General features: G+C 39.1%; 2 protein-coding genes across 2 annotated transcripts; both read right to left on the bottom strand.

Annotated features, from left to right (window-relative positions):
• Positions 1-1054: 1054 nt before the first annotated feature.
• Positions 1055-6727, bottom strand: LOC115577836 (C-type lectin domain family 4 member E-like). The gene is made up of 6 exons (XM_030410719.1): positions 6668-6727; positions 2969-3067; positions 2211-2288; positions 1690-1841; positions 1432-1556; positions 1055-1345 (listed from the first exon to the last, which is right to left on the bottom strand). Exons 3-6 carry the CDS (start codon positions 2227-2229, stop codon positions 1156-1158), a joined length of 486 nt encoding a protein of 161 aa, XP_030266579.1. The 5' UTR covers positions 2230-2288; positions 2969-3067; positions 6668-6727; the 3' UTR covers positions 1055-1155.
• A 992-nt stretch (positions 6728-7719) lies between these two features.
• On the bottom strand, positions 7720-9340 carry LOC115577833 (C-type lectin domain family 4 member E-like). Its single transcript, XM_030410714.1, has 5 exons — positions 9187-9340; positions 9015-9065; positions 8671-8822; positions 8398-8537; positions 7720-8310 (listed from the first exon to the last, which is right to left on the bottom strand). The coding sequence occupies exons 1-5, from the start codon at positions 9203-9205 to the stop codon at positions 8136-8138; spliced, it is 537 nt and encodes a 178-aa protein (XP_030266574.1). The 5' UTR covers positions 9206-9340; the 3' UTR covers positions 7720-8135.
• Positions 9341-19924: the final 10584 nt, after the last annotated feature.

Below are 19924 nucleotides of genomic sequence, written 5' to 3'. Positions count from 1 at the left end.
ATTATTCTAATTATCTCAAAATAATACAGTATAATATAGTATGATACAAATTTCCCCACGCTGACACAACAAATGATTTGTTTTCAAAGAACAGAAGAATTCAGCAGTTAGAAGACAACTAATTGGGAAAATTCAATGAAGTGTAACAATCCAGAGAACTCTCAGCAGCATGAAATCTCTTTTCAGTGCAGATGTATCACTGAGCTGAGCTGCTGTGGCTTGTTTATTAGGCTGGACTCTAAATGTTTCTGATTTCCTTTGTCTTTATATTTACTCAACTACTGACAGACTGCCCTCTCACATAACTGCAGAGTTTTACTTTGTTAAATCTATTTCTGTGTGGAGTTGGCGGCCATGTTGGTGTTGGTGACGTGTGTTGAGTATCATGACGTTGTTTCACACTAAAACAGATGATACTTCCTCAACAAACTTCCAGCAGACTTCATCGACTTGAACGTGAATCTTTTTATTTCACAAACATCATATGTTTACTTCATGGCACAATTCAAAAAGGAGCGAAAGAATATTTCTTTCTCCATCATCAGCACGCAAAGTTTTATAAAAAATAAGGTCCCATGTGGCAAAATAACAAATTGGAAATGAAAAACTATAATAATATCATAATAATATGCAAAATCAGGGACATGTTGTATGTTTTTAGAAATATAAATATATATATATGATTTTTTAACAGTATACACATTTATTAAGTCTTTAAAATACTATCTTCAGCCTGCTTTAGCTTAATTATTCTTGACTTGTGGACCTTTCCAAGATGGCACAGAAGAAAAGTTACAGAACACGGTTTTAAAGAAGTAAGTAAAAATAGAAAAGGGTCGTACAGTGACAGTTAGAAAAAAAAGTGGACTAATTTTCTACCTTGCTGAGCAGTTTCAAAGTGACACCAGCTACTGCGACAACTGTGACAAAAGAAGGATTTGAAAATGTAAACAACAGTTATCGGGATAAAACCACTGAGCTCAACAGTCAAACATTGTAAAAACCTTCACACTGACAGAAACTTAAACAGTCTAATTCCAATCCGATTGTAGACTTGGAAAGTTGTGACACTTCTATAGCATAAACATTTAAAAAAACATCAAAAAAAAAGCTCCACATGATCCTGAGATTGATTAACAGGTTGAACGAGACTTTTCAGATGCACGTTGGCCGTCCAGTTTCTGCTGATTTCTCACAAATACTTTTGTGAGGTTTTTTGCAGGATTTATCAAACCACCACTTCAGGCCTGATTTATGTTTTTCTCCCATCCTCACACAGTCCTCTCCATCTGCATCCTCCTCTTTCCAGTTGTCTGGCTCTCCCTGGCTGCTCCAAAAAGTCAAACTGAGAAACAGAGAACAGAGAGAACTGGTTTAATGGAACATGTGACTTGATTTTGCAAACATCAAAACCATGTTTACAGGTCAAACCTCTTGTTCAGTGGTGTCCCGTCTGTCCACAACCATGTGTCCTCTGTCACTGAGTCTGTCAGTCCGATCCAGAACTTGTCCTCATCCTCTAACATCTTGTCTCTCAGTTTCTGCATCAGGAATGACTGGACAAGGAAAATTGATGAAAAATACAATATATCTGTGTAACATCACTTTTATCATGTTAACTAATGCAAAAACACGACATGATAGAACAAAAGCCAGAGAGCTGAATGAAGCTGCAGCAGTGTGTTCTACCTGCTCGTCCTCGCTCTCTATCTTAACCAGATCTGCTCCATTTCGTCGGCATTTCTCTCTGGCCTGTTCCCAGGTTAATTTATCAGTGGAGAAATAGTAGCACTGTGTACCATTCTGCTCCCAGCCTTCTTGACATTTGTGACATGTATCTGCTTTGAAGAGATTACAGCAAAGACTTGAGTCAAGTGCAACAAAACACTGTTCAAATTTACAGTCAGGAAGAACTTAAAGAGTTTGAATCTGAGAGCAGCTGAGACGATAGCTCACAGGTTTAATCTGTCACTGTTTCTTTAATCAACATCAGAGGATGCAAACATGCATTAAAAACAAGCAACATCAGACACTGACCAGGAGGTTGTGGACAGGGTTTCTGCATTGTTATCACTTCAGAGCGTGTCTCTGTTATGAAAGAGGATAAAACGATGTCGCTTCCACCAGGATCGTCTTTTATTTGAGAAGCTGAACAGAGAACTAAACTCTTGGCAGAGATAATTTGAAGTTTAACCCAAAATGTGACTTACCTGTGATATTCTTTCTCATGGCTGCATTCTCATCAGTCAGCTTCTGGAGTTGTTTCGTGGTTTGATGGTATTTATAACCTCGTTTTAAAAAAGAAATTCAAGTCAGTGTGTGAAACTCACACTTGGTAATTACTCAGAACTTTATGATGAACATTATCAGAGCGATGTTTACTGAAATTACCAAATTACTAAAGCAATTATACCCAAAGGTTGACAGCTAGTATTTTAATTAGACCTCAATCTTCATCTGTTTTCATTAAGTGAGTTAAATGTAAAGTGTCTCTATGATGTGATTAAATAAGATAATTTATTAATTCAAATTCAATGAATGCAGACTTAAACACAAGCCTTATATGTTTTTTAATCTTTGCATACATTTACTATTTACAATTAAAGATATCTAAATGTATAATGTGTTTATTCCATGGCTATTTTAAAGCATTTAGACTGGTTATTCTGTGTCCTGTAATAAATTGCACATTAAGGTATTTAAGTTGTACACATTGAGTTAACTCTAACCCCTGACCCTTTATTTTGAAGTTATGTCAAAGAATTAGATTGGATATTTACATTTAATGAAGTCATTGTTTTAAGCATGTTTTGAGTGTATTGTATGTTGTACTCTCATTTTTAAGACAGTTCTGTATTTCACCTGCAAGTGAAGCCACAAGTTCTTTTCTTCAAAACAATTATCAGATTGTAGAAGTCAATCTAGATTAAAATGCTTTTTTCCCCCTTTTTTAAACAGTAAAACTCACCAGTATAGCTGAGAGCGATGACAGCAGCAGCCAGGAGAACCACTACAGCCACTCTCTCTGCTGTGACCTTTGACCCTCCAGCTGCTTGTTGTTGGGAGCCTGTTGAACAGCAGAAGATGCAGATAGTGTGTTTGGATGTTACTTTCCCCAGTAAACCTAGTGTTTGTAAGTGGGGCAGGAGTTTCTTCTAGACATATGAACTTCCTTTACTGTAGACTTTTTGCAAACACAAATTAAAGCTGCTACAAGGAACTTTCTTTTTGTGTTGTTTCTGGCGCCCCCTCAGGACAAAGGTGGTATGACTACCACCTCCTCCTGTGGTAAAGATCTTGATCTCACTGCATTTACTTTGAAAGTGAATAAAAAAAAAAGATGCAACATATTTATAATGCGATTTTTTCTTCTAAAACACTGCCAGCTGGCTTTGTGGGATTCACTCAGTACTTGGACGATGGTGAAACAGTTTGTTTTAGTTCCGTACCACCAGACTACAGAGCAGTCTCATTCCTCAGGCTGTGACTCATCGTCAGCAATCTGCCATGAAAACAACCCACTTTTTTTTTTATATTTCCAACTCAACAAAAGTTAGAATCTGCTCCTTTAGGTCATAAAGAGGCTTCAGAATTAAACTAAGACTGTTTCTTAAATGTGCAGTGTGTAAGAATTATTATGAAATTATACAGCAAAAAAAAGACAAATAACCAAAGCAACCGCTGCTGACTCTAGCTGCTTTTTGCTAGTTTGCTCAGCTAGCCATGCAGGTGCTTTGGACCAGCAAGCTAACTGCAGTATATGTTTCTTCAACATCTATCTATAAATACAAGGAACCTCTGTCTGTCTATGTGTGTGTGTGTGTGTGTGTGTGTGTGTGTGTGTTCCTCAAATATCTCTGCAGATCAGGATCAGACTGACCTGAGAGTTTCAACATGGCTGCTGCGTGGTTCAAGGGTGTGCTATTTCGCATTTGTTTCGACTGTAATGATACCATGAATAAATTATTTCATAAATGCTTTACAAATTCCACGAGCATTGTCCACCGGAGCCACCACAGTCACGTGCGCACCAGAGCCAATCACTGCAGAAGTCAAGCCCATGACATATCTTAAGAAACAAGCGGATTTATACCTGCAGTGGTGCGAGCTGGACCGGGATTTTGCCGGCGGTTCGGTCCCGTTCTGTGCATCTAAACTGACTGTTGTGGATTAATGAGATTAAACAAGTCCAGACCGAGTCTGTTCGGGTCTGAGGAGATCCAGAGATGCGTGGAAAACAAAGTGGGATCGGAATCTGTGGATATTCGTGTGTAGCTAGCTGCTAGCCGCTAGCCGACTCACACGGCCTAACGTTACCTACCGAGTTGACGGAGCGGGCGCACCGGCACGTCCAAAACCGGATTTAGGGTAAATAATGTCCAACACGCTTTTTCGCGAACATTGCCGTTACGTTTGCTTTATGTCTGGTGCAGGAAGAAACAGTAAAAATGTGCTTTTGTCACGAAAGTGTCCAAGCAGCAAGTTTGGTTGTTGAGGAACAGGAAGGTGTGGGAGGGACATCGGCGGATGATTGACAGCAGCAGTGATGTGTTGGAGACAGTGACAGAGATAGCGAGTTTTGAGAGTTGAGAGATTTGTGACATATAGCGTGTTTGGAGTGTATAGTTAGTGTGTTATGTAGTGTTTGGTGTGGTGTGTTTAGTGAGTAGTGGAGTCGTGTTGTGAGGCAAACCAAGGAGGAGACGGCTGAATGTGGAACAGGCAGGAATGAGCTGAGGAGCCTGAGGCATTGCCTGCATTTAAATGTAAATAGTTACACATAACTTTGTAAATTTCAAAAATGTATGCACCAATGTAGTAAACAACAATTTATATTTGCATTATAACTAATGCAATTGGTTCATTAAACATATTTGTGGTTTTCACAGTAAAAAAACTAACTTTTTCTACTCTGGTTTTATGTTATTTTGTGATTTTAGGTCCATAGTGTTAACATAGTACCTTGAAATGAAAAAATAACTCTACAGTCACACATATGAGGTTGTGCTAAAAATAATTACACCAAGTAAGGCAAGGTTAATAGTTTTTAAGGTGAAATATAATGGTATAATCAAAAGTAGTCAAAAACAGCCAATTATATACCTGACGTCCCACCTTCAAACACAGCCTCATTTGGCCATCCATGAAAAAGCTACCTAACCTCCCACTTTTCTATAGGAATACATGCTTCCTACGGGCAATGCACTAGTAATATATTGATGTCATGATGTCAAAATTGTCGTTTCGGACGATGCTGAAACAGTTTGTTTTACTTCTGTACCACCAGACTACAGAGCAGTCTCATTCCTCAGGCTTTGAGACTCATCGTCAGCACTCTGCCACGAAAATAACCCACATTTTTTTACTTTTCCAACCCAAATAAGTTGGAATCTGCAAATGTACGTTGTAAAGAGGCTTCATGAATTAAATTAAGAAATGATACTCAAAATAAAATGCTAATTGCTACTGACTGTAGCTTCTGTTTGCTAGTTAGCCCATGCAGGTGCTTTGGACCAGCATTCTAACTGCAGTATATGCCTCTTCAACATAATTCATCAGTGCCATGATGTCATAATGTCATCTCTTCACATTCTGTGGATGATTTAATAGGGTTCTTTTTTTATGTTTTCAACCAAATGTCTCACATAATGCACCTTTAACACAGCCACTTTATCGTTCCTTGTAGCATGGTTACATTTGGATTAGAATGCAGATGAAAAGATGGAAACGTGATGCTTGATGCTTTCACTTGCATCATAACACTATGGATTATTCTGGCCTTTTTTCATGTTTAGTTCCTCTTTTCCCTTGACATAAACTTCTGTTTTCAACTTATTATACAGCAAACCTTCTCTCAACATCCCAGCGTTTTGAAATGGGGTTCCTTTATTCTTTATTTGCAGCTGCAAAAAGCACAATCTATATCAACAGCACGGGCGACGATATTTTAAAAAGCCTGATTTTAGAGCTACAATATAATTGCTGTAAAGGTGTGGCCACGCTGTCTGTTTTGAATCAGTTAACCTCGGTTCAAACAGCATTTGTCAATTTGTTCACACCCCTAATGTTTGTATTAGATCTGTAAATATGAAATTTAATACATTGAAAAACACGCAAAAAGCCAGTTTTCATGTCATTGCATTTCAATATCTATATCAGTGAATATACCCTGAAGCCTGCAGTGTGAGGATTTTAAAAAATCACAGGTTTTTTGTTTAAATGACATTTGAAATCTAACTGTCTTTAAACTGTATGACATACATTGTTTATATTCAGAGGGTGGTTAAAGTTACAGTTTTTCAAAGAAGTGTATCATATCATTTTGTGCATGAAAGGTGGTACATAAATAAGGTTATCTGTAATGTAAGAATTGACCACCTGTTGTGATCATGCTCAAAACAGACTAATAGCTAACTGCTGCTAACCGAATCTGCTGTTAGCTCGGTTAGCCGTGCAGCTAGCAGTCCAAACTGGGAGTCATGGGAACGCAATACATACACGTCATTTTGTCAGAACTGTTTTTCACATTCTGCTGGTGATATATATCTATTGAATATTGAATAATACATGTTTTTATTCTGGAAAAAATCAGAAAAATTGTGAACATTGTGGCTCACTGGAGGTCAGAGTTCATGCTCCAGTTTATTTAATCATAGTTCTTACTTACCAGGCAGCTCTGCTGATGGCTCGCTGTTCAATGTCTCGACTTCAGAGTACGTGGTTTCAGTCGGTGAGGAAGTCAATGATAAAGTGTAAAATAAACTTTCATGATTCACTCAAACTCTGACAAAGAACATTCCCTGGAAAGCTCTGATTGTAATAGCAAAAACATAGATAGATAAATTGATAGATAGATAGATAGATAGATAGATAGATAGATAGATAGATAGATAGATAGATAGACAGACCCACCTGTGGCATTTCTATTTGATTTTATGAAGCTAGCATTAACGTACACCGTATCGTCTTCAGCCATTCCACCGTTTTGACTAACTGTCAGTGAGGTTGCAAGATAAGTTTAAGTTGTCACAGGAAAAAACAAAAAAAGCAAAAAGCAACCTTCCTGTCTGAGATGCCAGTGATAACACAAAATCTTTTGCAATAACATTTTACTTCCCATTTGTTCAGAATAGAAAATACTAGAATCATTCTTAATATCTCAATATGATATATAATATAATATAATACAAATATTCCCAAGCTGACACAACAAATGATTTGTTTTCAAAGAACAGAAGAAGAATTCAGCGGTTAGAAGACATTTAAATGGTCACATTCAGTGAAGTGTAACAATCCAGAGAACTTCCAGCAGCATGAAATCTCTTTTCAGTGCAGACGTGTCGCTGAGCTGAGCTGAGCTGCTGCTTGTTTATTAAGCTGGACTCTAAATGTTTCTGCTTTCCTTTGTCTTTATATTTACTCAAGTACTGACAGACTGCCCTCTCACATAACTGCAGAGTTTCACTTTGTTAAATCTTTTTCTGTGTGGAGTTGGCGGCCATGTTGGTGTTGGTGACGTGTGTTGAGCATCATGACATCGTTTCACACTAAAACAGATGATACCTCCTTAAACTTTCAGCAGTTCACTGACTTGAACATGAATCTTTTTAATTCACAAACATCGTATGTTTACTTCATGGCACAATTCAAACGGGAGCGAAATATTATTTCTTTCTCCATCACCAGCATGCAAAGATTTATTAAATAAGGTCCCATGTGGCAAAATGGCCAAAACTGAAAATGAAAAACTATAATAATATTATAATAATATGCAAAAACAGAGAGGCGTTGTATGGTTTTATACACATAAATATGTATATATATGACATTTTTTAACGGATTACACATTCATTCAGGCATTAAAATACAATATTCAGCCTGCTTTAGCTTAATTATTCTTGACTTGTTGACCTTTCCAAGATGGCACAGAAGAAGAGTTGTAAAAGTAAAAGTAAAAGTAGAAAAGGGTCGTACAGTGACAGTTAGAAACAAAGTGGACATTTTCTTCCTTGCTGAGCAGTTTCAAAGTGACACCAGCTGCTGCGACAACTTGAATGATTTTTGAATGTACATGTAAATATCATAAATCCCAAAGACTTTCTGCCGAGGGCACCAGTGCGATGCTAACTTCGGTTTTAACGTCCAGTTTCTACAGATTTCTCACAAATACGTTTCTGAGGTGCTGTGCAGGATTTATCAAACCACCACTTCAGGCCTGATCTAGATATTTCTCCAATCCTCACACAGTCCTGTCCATCTGCATTCTCCCCTGTCCTGTTGTCTGGCTGTCCCTTGCCCCAAAAAGTCAAACTGCGAGACAGAGAACAGAAAGAACTGGTTCAATTAAACTTGTGACTTTGATTTTGTTAATACATAAAACCTGTTTACAGGTCAAACCTCTTGTTCAGTGGTGTCCCGTCTGTCCACAACCATGTGCCCTCTGTCACTGAGTCTGTCAGTCCGATCCAGAACTTGTCCTCATCCTCTAACATCTTCACAACAACTTCTTCTTGTCTCAGTCTCTGCATCAGGAATGACTGGACAGGGAAAATTGATGAGAAATACAATATATCTATGTAACATCACTTTCATCATGTTAACTAATGCAAAAACACGACATGATAGAACAAAAGCCAGAGAGCTGAATGAAGCTGCAGCAGTGTGTTCTACCTGCTCGTCCTCGCTCTCTATCTTAACCAGATCTGCTCCATCTCGTCTGCATTTCTCTCTGGCCTGTTCCCAGGTTAATTTATCAGTGGAGAAATAGTAGCACTGTGGTCCATTCTGCTCCCAGCCTTCTTGACATTTGTGACATGACTCAGCTTTGAAAAGATTACAGCAAAGACTTGAGTCAAGTGCAACAAAACACTGTTCATATTTACAGTCAGGAAGAACTTAGAGTGTTTGAATCTGAGAGCAGCTGAGACGATAGCTCACAGGTTTAATCTGTCACTGTTTCTTTAATCAACATCAGAGGATGCAAACATGTAAGAAAAGCAACATCAGACACTGACCAGGAGGTTGTGAACAGGGTTTCTGCACCATTATCACTTCACAGCGTGTCTCTGTTATGAAAGAGGATAAAACGATGTCACTTCCACCAAGATCGTCTTTTTTTTGAGAACCTGAACAGAGAACAAAACTCTTGGCAGAGATAATTGGAGTTTAACCCAAAATGTGACTTACCTGTGATATTCTTTCTCATGGCTGCATTCTCAACCGTCAGCTTTTGAAGATGTTATGTGGTTTGATGGTATTCATAACCTCATTTTAAAAAAGAAAGTCAAGTCAGTGTGTGAAACTCACATTTGGTTTTATTCAGAACTTGATGATGAACATTATCAGAGCGATGTTCACTCAAATTACTAAATTACTAAAGTAATTATATCCAAAACATTGACAGCAAGGTTTTTAATTGTAAAAGTGTTTCTATGATGCAATGTGAATTAATAACATAATTTATTGAATTAAATTCAATGAATGCAGACTCAAACACAAACCTTATATGTTTTTCAATCTGTGCATACATTTACAGTTAAAGATACTTCAACATGCATACAATGTGTTTATTAATAGGCTTACTTAAAACAATTTAAGATGGTTATTTGTTACTGGTTTTGTTCTATCAGATTATAGAAGCCTGTCTAGATTCATTTGTTTGAATATAAATGAATAAACAAATAAAAATGAAAAGAAACAGTAAAACTCACGGGTATAGCCGAAAGCGATGACAGCAGCAGCCAGGAGAACCACTACAGCCACTCTCTCTGCTGTGACCTTTGACCCTCCAGCTGCTTGTTGTTGGGAGCCTGTTGAACAGCAGAAGATGCAGATAGTGTGTTTGGATGTTACTTTACCCAGTAAACCTAGTCTTTGTAAGTGGGGCAGGAGTTTCTACTAAACATACGAACTTCCTTTACTGTGGACTTTTTCCAAACAAAAATTAAAGCTGCTACAAGGAACTTTCTTTTTGTGTTGTTTCTGGCGCCCCCTCAGGACAAAAGCGGTATGACCACCACCTCCTGCTGTGGTAAAGATCTCGATCTCACTGCATTTACTTTGATAGTGTATAAAAGGAAGAGGCAACATATTTTTTATGCTATTTTTTCTTTTTAAACACTTCTGGTTGACTTTGTATGATTAATTAAGAATGTGGACGATGGTGAAACAGTTTGTATTAGTTCCATACCACCAGGCTACAGAGCAGTCTCATTCCTCAGGCTGTGAGACTCATCGTCAGCACTCTGCCATGAAAATAACCCACATTTTTTTTAATTTTCCAACCCAACAAAAGTTAGAATCTGCTCCTTTAGGTCATAAAGAGGCTTCAGAATTAAATTAAGACTGTTTCTTAAATGTGCAGTGTGTAAGAATTATTGTGAAATTATTCACAAAAAAAATGGACAAATAACCAAAGCAAGCGCTGCTGACTGTAGCTGCAGTTTGCTAGTTAGCTCAGTTAGCCATGCAGGTGCTTTGGACCAGCATGCTAACTTCAGTATATGTTTCTTTAACATAATACATAGATGCCATAATGTCCAAATTGTCATCTCTTCACATTCTTAAGATCATACAAGAATTTTCTTTTTTGTTTTAACCAAATGTTTTACATAGTGCAACTTTAACACAGCCAGTTAATTGTACCTTGTAGCATGGTTACATTTGGATTAGAATGCAGATGAAAAAATGGAAACGTGATGCTTGATGCTTTCACTTGCAACATAATAATACAGTTTATTCTGGCCTTTTTTCTTGTTTAGTTCCTTTTTTCCCTTGACATAAACTTCTTGTTTTCAACTCATTATACAGCAAACCTTCTCTCAACATCACAACGTGTTGGAATGGTGTTCATTTATTCTTTATTTGAAGCTGTAAAAAGCAGAAGATATATCAACAGCACAGGCGACGACATTTAGAAAAGCCTGATTTTAGAGCTACAACATAATTTCTGTAAAGATGTGGCCACACGGTCTGTTCTGACAGTCGGGTTAGCAGTTAGCCGTGCAGCTGGCAGTCCAAACTGGGAGTCCTGGGAGCGTTGGTGTTGGTTAGCATGCTAACGTTAGTATATACCTTATCAACACAATACATACACATCATAATGTCAGGACTGTTATTCCGATTCTGCTGGTAACATATATCTGTTGAATATTGATTGACACATGTTTTTATTCTGGAAATAGTCAGAATTTGTGAACATTGTGGCTCACTGGAGGTCAGAGTTCATGCTCCAGGTTATTTAATGATATTCTTACTTACCAGGCAGCTCTGCTGATGGCTCGCTGTTCAACATCTCGACTTCAGAGTACGTTGTTTCAGTCGGTGAGGAAGTCAATGATGAAGTGTAAAATAAACTTTCATGATTCACTCAAACTCTGACACTGAACAGTTCTTAGAAGGTCTGATTGTAAATGGCAAGATAGATAGATAGATAGATAGATAGATAGATAGATAGATAGATAGATAGATAGATAGACCTCCCTGCATTAATGTACTCCGCATCGTCTTCAGCCATTCTACCGTTTTGACTAACCGTCAGTGAGGTTGCAAGAGAAGTTTAAGTGGTCACAGCAAAGAAAAAATCCTTCCTGTCTTTTACTTCCCATTTGTTCAGATAAGAAAATACTGAAATCATTCTTATTATGTCAGTATGACACAGTATAATATAATATAATATGATATAATATAAATCTCCCCACGCTGACACAACAAATGATTTGTTTTTAAAGAACAGAAGTATTTAGCGGTCAGAAGTCAGTTAAATGGGAAAATTCAGTGAAGTGTAACAATCCAGAGAACTTCCAGCCGCATAAAATCTCTTTTCAGTGCAGACGTGTCGCTGAGCTGAGCTGCTGTGGCTTGTTTATTAAGATGGACTCTAAATGTTTCTGCTTTCCTTTGTCTTTATATTTTCACAAGTACTGACAGACTGCCTTCTCACATAACTGCAGAGTTTCACTTTGTTAAATCTTTTTCTGTGTTGGTGTTGGTGACGTGTGTTGAGCAACATGATGTTGTTTCACACTAAAACAGATGATACTTCCTTTTACAAACTTTCAGCAGACAAATACCATATGTTTACTTCATGGCACAATTCAAACAGGAGAGAAAGATTATTTCTTTTTCTATCACCAGCATGCAAAGTTTTATAAAATAAGAGTTGCAAAACACGGTTTTAAAAAACTAAGTAAAAGTAGAAAAAGGTCATACAGTGGCAGTTGGAAAATTAAAGTGGACTAATTTTCTTCCTTGCTGAGCAGTTTCAAGGTGACACCAGCTGCTGTGACAACTTGAATGATTTTTAAATGTACATGTAAGTATCATAAATCCCAAAGACTTTCTGCCGAGGGCACCAGTGCGATGCCAACTTCGGTTTTAACGTCCAGTTTCTACAGATTTCTCACAAATATGTTTCTGAGGTACTGTGCAGGATTTGTCAAACCACCCTCTCAGGCCTAATCTAGATATTTCAGCCATCCTCACACAGTCCTGTCCATCTGCATTCCCCTCTTTCCTGTTGTCTGGCTGATTCCTGGCTCAAAATGTCAAACTGCAAGACAGAGAACAGAAAGAACTGGTTCAATGACACATGTGACTTGATTTTGCAAACATCAATAACCTGTTTACGGGTCAAACCTCTTGTTCAGTGGTGTCCCGTCTGTCCACAACCATGTGCCCTCTGTCACTGAGTCTGTCAGTCCGATCCAGAACATGTCCTCATCTTCTACCATCTTGTCTTTCACTTTCTGCATCAGGAATGACTGGACAAGGAAAGTTGATGAAAATTACAATATATCTATGTAACATCACTTTTATCATGTTAACTAATGCAAAAACACGACATGATAGAACAAAAGCCAGAGAGCTGAATGAAGCTGCAGCAGTGTGTTCTACCTGCTCGTCCTCGCTCTCTATCTTAACCAGAGCTCCTCCATTTTGTCGGCATTCATATCTGGCCTGTCCGCAGGTTAATTCCATTCCTCTCCCATCCTATTTGACATTTCCCACATGGCTCAGCTTTGAAGAGATTACAGCAAAGACTTGAGTTAAGTGCAACAAAACACTGTTCATATTTACAGTCAGGAAGAGCTTAAAGAGTTTGAATCTGAGAGCAGCTGAGACGATAGCTCACAGGTTTAATCTGTCACTGTTTCTGTTTCAGAGGATGCAAACATGAAAGAAAAGCAACATCAGTCACTGACCAGGAGCATACCTGTCAACATTGGGATTTGAAAATAAGGGAAATCCTCTGCGAATCATCTGTGAATTTTTTAGCCTAGGCTACATTTACAGTAGGTTACAGGTTTGCATCTCTATTGGCTATATATTGCATCTGTAGGCTAGTTCACTATTTTTCTCATTCTCTTAGCTTATTACAATTCTCACCTTTCCTCCTTGCCTGATCATCCTCTGCCTTTCTTGCTGCAACAAATGCATGGATTAAGGCAAACAATCTTTTGACTGAAAAGTTTTTTCGAGCTGTAGCCAAGTCATATTCCCAATTTGCAATTTGTGAAGCATGTTACAGGGCACGTTACTTGACACGTGCAAAAAAGATAAAACTTACAGCCTCACCCCACACCATGTTCTCTAATGCAGACATCAAGTTTAAATATTTGACCTACGTTGTTTTACAGGAGGATGATCTGAACAGCTGTTCAATTCTGTTTTTTGTCTTTTCAATGTAATTTTCAATCGATCAAACTGTGCCTCTTTTTTGCCAAGCTTCTCTCAAGTTTTACTCTTTCAAATAATCAACCATTGACAGAACTTTTCAGTACGCTATTTCTCTACTTCTTCTCATCATCATTATCATTAATTATTATTATTATTATTATTAATATTGTTAAAGTGAGCCACTTATCTTTTAACAGAAAAATACATCATACAAACAGCAACTTTTGCATTCTTGTCAGTCTGATGGCGCGTTATCACCTTTCTGTCATCACTAACATGCTGTTAATAATCAAAGAAGCTCTGAGGCTTTACATGTTATTATAATACAATATTTCAGCATTGAGCTCTACAATCAGGCTACATTCATGATTTTGTACAGTGAAACTAACCAAAAACGTCTTGTTGATCAACATTAAAAAGTTTAAGTAACCATGGTAACTCACAGTGCCAGAGGGGAGGAAGAGACGCTAAATGAAGCCATTTACACAGATACACTGCAGACAAAGTCCAGACTACAGTTGTTATTTTACACATGTAGCACACAACAGGAGACTCTCCGTGTCAGACGAGTTCTCACGTGTTGACTAAACTCAACAACTTATTGATAACGTAGCTCCCATTCATTCAATTGCCATTCTAAAACTAGACCTCCAGTCACGTAGTGACCGTGTTTACTTTCGGTTTTAATGAAACGAAACTAAGGAATTAACGACTCGAATCCCGCTTGAATCCCGAATCTCACGAATCTTCATGCGTACTTGGGGCGCTACAACCACTGTACTGCCACCTGCTGGGCCGGAGGGGAAACGCGGGAGATTTAAGGGAAAATATGTAAACGGGAAGACGGCGGGACAGGTGATTAAAATAACGGAATTTCCCGGGGAAAACGGTAGGGTTGACAGGTATGACCAGGAGGTTGTGGACAGGGTTTCTGCACCGTTATCACTTCACAGCGTGTCTCTGTTATGAAAGAGGATAAAACGATGTCACTTCCACCAGGATCGTCTTTTATTTGAGAAGCTGAACAGAGAACAAAACTCTTGGCAGATAATTCAGAGTTTAAGCCAAAATGTGACTAACCTTTGATATTCTTTCTCATGGCTGCATTCTCATCAGTCAGTCTCTGGAGATGTTTCATGGTTTGATGGTATTCATAACCTCATTTTAAAAAAGAAAGTCAAGTCAGTGACGCAATGTGAATTAATAACATAATTTATTGAATTGAATTCAATGAATGCACACTCAAACACAAATCCTATATGTTTTTCAATCTTTGCATACATTTACAGTTAAAGACACTTAAAGACCGTGTAAAGAAGCAAAAAATGTGCGTTATGAGTTTGTCACACCATAGAAACATGTATCATTGACCACTGAGCCAAATTTTAAACATTAAAAAAATTGCTAAGCACATAAAATTAGGTCTCAAAATCATGGAAAAACAAGCACTTCTTTCTGCTGTGAAACGCTGGGGGCGTGTCCGTTACAGGCGCTGGAACCACGCCCATGCGCGCAGGGGGGGCGTGGGGGGTCACACAGAAAGCCGGCGCTGCAGCTCCTAAAGAGGTGACGGTACACGTCATGTTAATGACGTCGGTGTTTTCCCAGGTGTTCCCCTTGTCTATGTAAACCCGCGGACAGTTTATAATCATATAGATGCTGTTATAATGTGTAGTGATTGAGATCCTGACCCACCAAACATCCTGGAAAGTGGCGGAGTTAAGCTTTTCTCGCTAAATTACATAATTATGTAGGGGAGGCTGTAGCTCAGTGGGTTGAGCTGGTGGACCAGTGATCAGAAGGTCGCTGGTTCGAATCCCCGGCTCCCCTGGGGTGGGACTGAGCTACATGCCGAAGTATCCTTGAGCAAGATACTGAACCCTAGAATTGCTCCTGATGTGCAGTTGGCACCCTGTAGGGCAGCCACTACCATCAGTAAGGGTCCTGCAATGAGCTGGCGACTCGTTCAGACTCGCCCATAAGTCAAACTGGATTTGGCCCCAGTAAGCCCCGCAACCCCCCACGGGGGGATAAAAAGCGGGCAACATCCCGCAACCCTGAAGGAAAAGCGGAAAAGAGAACGAACGAACGAACATAATCTCCATCAGTAAACAGGACGCTGTCTGACTCTGTCACTCGTGGGGACGGAGGCTGTTTTCTGGGGGAAAGCTCCCTGAAGTCTGGTCAGGAGGGCTGGCGGTCACAGTGATTTTTTTCGTCACAAACACTCGGTGAGTTAAAGTCTTTGCCGGTGACAGAAGCAGAAATGTTAGGAAGAGTCGGGAGGACGGACAGGAGGGCAGACGCTTCTCCACGTACAGCTGTGGCATTTGTTTTCCTCATATAAGTTGCCAAAGACAGTTACAGTTACTACGTTACTTTTGTTCGGTCCTGTTACGTTGCTTTGTGGGGCATTTCTCTGTATTTAGTTGAGTGAAGGACCTGTGTAGTTAACAGACTGTCAGACCGACACGCCCTCGCCAATAACGCGGCCCTGATACTACCGCCACATACAAAATCCATCCACCATTTCCTTATGTTGTCATCCGAAGGAAACTTAAATGAGCTGACAGCGCTGTCACCCTGCACACTGTGGCATTCATGAAAGATGCATGAGCAGCGTGGATTAGACATGACTGGTTAGTTTACTGGTTGGCTGGTTAGCTAGCTGCAAACTATCGTAAGCGATGCTATCCAAGACTCGAGAGCGAGTGGGAAAACTGCTGAAGACGATGCGCCGAAAGTATTTATGCCACTTCTGCAGCAGGGCAGGGTTTATGCAAAAATCATGGCCGCGTTGATTTGCATAAATCATTACCCGCCCATTAAATTCTGAACACAGAAATGTTGAAAAACAGTTGATGAGCCTAGCTCCAAAATTAAATTCAAAATGGTCGAATGGCTTTTACATGTTTTAAGTAAACACATTTATGTAAATGTAAACATGCATATAATGTGTTTATTCATGGGCTTATTTAAAATAATTTAAGATGGTTATTTGTTACTGGTTTTGTTCTATCAGATTATAGAAGCCAATCTAGATTATTTTGTTTTGAATAAAAATAAATAGATGAATAAAAATAAAAATAAACTGCTAAACTCACGGGTATAGCAAAAAGCGATGACAGCAGCAGCCAGGAGAACCACCACAGCCACTCTCTCTGCTGTGACCTTTGACCCTCCAGCTGCTTGTTGTTGGGAGCCTGTTGAACAGCAGAAGATGCAGATAGTGTGTTTGGATGTTACTTTCCCCAGTAAACCTAGTGTTTGTAAGTGGGGCAGGAGTTTCTACTAAACATACGAACTTCCTTTACTGTTGGACTTTTTGCAAACAAAAATTAAAGCTGCTACAAGGAACTTTCTTTTAGAATAAAATAGAATAGAATAGAATAGTCTTTATTGTCATTGTACAGGAGAGTACAATGAAATTGAGGGTGCTCCCACAGCAACAAATAAAAAAAGCAACACATAGAACAAATAATAGTATAAATATAATAAATTATATATATATAGCCTTTAAGGTGCTAAAGGGAGGTAGGAGGAGGTAGATTGGGTTTGCTCTTGTCGGGCGGGGGGGGTGGGGGGCGGAGGGTTTGTGAGTGTATCCGTTCATATTTGTAGTTCGTATGGCCCAGGGGAAGAAGCTGTCTGTCAGCCTGCTGGTATGGGACTTTGTTGACCTGTAGCGTCTCCCAGAGCCCTGATGTTGTAGGTCCAGGAGTGGACCTTTTGTGTTGTTTCTGGCGCCCCCCCCGGGACAGAAGCGGTATGACCACCACCTCCTCCTGTGGTAAAGCCTGATTTATGCTTCTGCGTCGCGGCGATGGCGTAGCTACGTCGTCGACCCTACGCCGTCATTAAGCATTCGTAGTTCTGCGTTGAGGGAACGCGTTGTTCCGCCAAGCCGCTAAGGGGGTGTGGCTGTGTCTTTGTTTGGTTTCGGGGGGTTCATGTCGGATTCCTTTGTTTTCTTCCGGTCAGACAGTAAACAATGGCAACTGAGATGGAGCGGGTGTTTTTGGAGATGGAGCTCGTGGATATTGAACAACAAATGCGGTGGTGGTGTTGTTATACTGTTGACCGGAAAAGCAACTGCCGGAAATGATGTTCTGAGCGGACCAATCACAGTCCTTGCCGTTCGCGTCTCGACGCGTTGACGTGACGCGTAGTCAGGATTTTTTGGAGGCGCACGTCAGGCTACGGCGTAGGGTCCGCGTAGGGGTCTGCGTCGACGACGTAGCTATGCCGTCGCCGCGACGCAGAAGCATAAATCAGGCTATAAGATCTCGATCTCACTTCATTACTATGATAGTGTATAAAAGAAAGAGGCAACATATTTTTTATGCTATTTTTCTTTTTAAACACTTCTGGTTGACTTTGTGGGATTCATTAAGAATGTGGACGATGGTGAAACAGTTTGTTTTAGTTCCGTACCACCAGACTACAGAGAAGTCTCATTCCTCAGGCTGTGAGGCTCATAGTCAGCGCTCTGCCATGAAAATAACCCACATTTTTTTACTTTTCCAACTTAACAAGAGTTAGAATCTGCTCCTTTATGTCATAAAGAGGCTTCGGAATTAAATTAAGACTGTTTCTTAAATGTGCAGTATTTAAGAATTATTATGAAATTATACAGCAAAAAAATGACCAAAGCAACCGCTGCTGACTGTAGCTGCAGTTTGCTAGTTAGTTCAGTTAGTCATGCAGGTGCTTTGGACCAGCAAGCTAACTGCAGTATATGTTTCTTCAACATAATATGTTGATGTCATGACGTCAAAATTGTCATTTTTCACATTCTGCTGATAATTTAAGTTTTTTTTTTTTCTCACATAACAGAGCCAGTTAATTGTTCCTTGTAGCATGGTTTCATTTGGATTAGAATGCAGATGAAAAGATGTTAACATGATGCTTGATGCTTCACTTTGATGCAACATAATAATACAGTTTATTCTGGCCCTTTTTCTTGTTTAGTTCATTTTTTCCCTTGACATAAACTTCTTGTTTTCAACTCATTATACAGTAAACTTCCTCTCAACATCACAACGTGTTGGAATGGGGTTCCTTTATTCTTTATTTGTAGCTGTAAAAAGCACAAGATATATCAACACCAAAGGCAACGACATTTAGAAAAGCCTGATTTTGGAGCTACAATCTAATTTCTGTAAAGATGTTGCCACACTATCTGTTCTGACAGTCGGGTTAGCAGTTAGCCATGCAGCTGGTAGCCCAAACTGGGAGTCCTGGGGAGCGTTGGTGTTGGTTGCTATATACCTTATCAACACAATACTTTAACGTCATTATGTCAGAACTATTATCCACATTCTGCTGGTAAGATATATATATATATATATATATATATATATATATATCTATATATATATATATATATATATTATATATATATCAACATTGATTAATACATGTTATTGTTCTGGAAAAAGTCAAAAAAATTGTGGCTCACTGGAGGTCAGACGTTCATGTTCCAGTTTATCTAATGATATTTTTACTTACCAGGCAGCACTGCTGGTGGCTCGCTGTTCAATGTCTTGACTTCAGAGTACGTGGTTTCAGTCGGTGAGGAAGTCAATGATAAAGTGTAAAATAAACTTTCATGATTCACTTAAACTCTGACACTGAACATTTCCTAGAAAGGTCTGATTGTAAATGGATAGATAGATAGATAGATAGATAGATAGATAGATAGACCTACCTGCATTAACGTACACCGCATTGTCTGCAGCCATTCTGCCGTTTTGACTAACCGTCAGTGAGGCTGTAAGAGAAGTTTAAGTTGTCACAGCAATGAAAAAAAACAACGTTCCTGTCTTTTACTTCCCATTTGGTCTGCTTTTAATGTTACAATACAGGTGCTGTAAAGGTGTGGCCACACTGTCTGTTCTGACAGTCGGGTTAGCAGTTAGCCGTGCAGCTAGCAGTCCAAACTGGGAGTCCTGGGAGCGTTGGTGTTGATTAGCATGCTAACTTTGCTATATACCTTAGCAACACAATACTTTAACGTCATTATGTCAAAACTATTATCCACATTCTGCTGGTAATATATGTCTATTGAATATTGATTGACACACGTTTTTATTCTAAAAAAGTCAGAAAATTGTGAACATTGTGGCTCACTGGAGGTCAGAGTTCATGCTCCAGTTTATTTATGATATTCTTACTTACCAGGCAGCTCTGCTGATGGCTCGCTGTTCAACATCTCGATTTCAGAATACGTGGTTTCAGTCGGTGG

Source organism: Sparus aurata, unplaced genomic scaffold, assembly GCF_900880675.1.
Source record: "Sparus aurata unplaced genomic scaffold, fSpaAur1.1, whole genome shotgun sequence".
Taxonomy (NCBI): domain Eukaryota; kingdom Metazoa; phylum Chordata; class Actinopteri; order Spariformes; family Sparidae; genus Sparus; species Sparus aurata.
This window is presented reverse-complemented; position numbering and strand designations above follow the sequence as displayed.

Coding starts and splice junctions, on each gene's coding strand:
- LOC115577836 (XM_030410719.1), bottom strand. Junction 1,557..1,689: donor TAGAGAGCGAGGACGAGCAG/GTAGAACACACT, acceptor TTCCTTGTCCAG/TCATTCCTGATGCAGAAACT. Junction 1,346..1,431: donor GGGACACCACTGAACAAGAG/GTTTGACCTGTA, acceptor TCTGTTTCTCAG/TTTGACTTTTTGGAGCAGCC.
- LOC115577833 (XM_030410714.1), bottom strand. Junction 8,538..8,670: donor TAGAGAGCGAGGACGAGCAG/GTAGAACACACT, acceptor TTCCCTGTCCAG/TCATTCCTGATGCAGAGACT. Junction 8,311..8,397: donor GGGACACCACTGAACAAGAG/GTTTGACCTGTA, acceptor TCTGTCTCGCAG/TTTGACTTTTTGGGGCAAGG.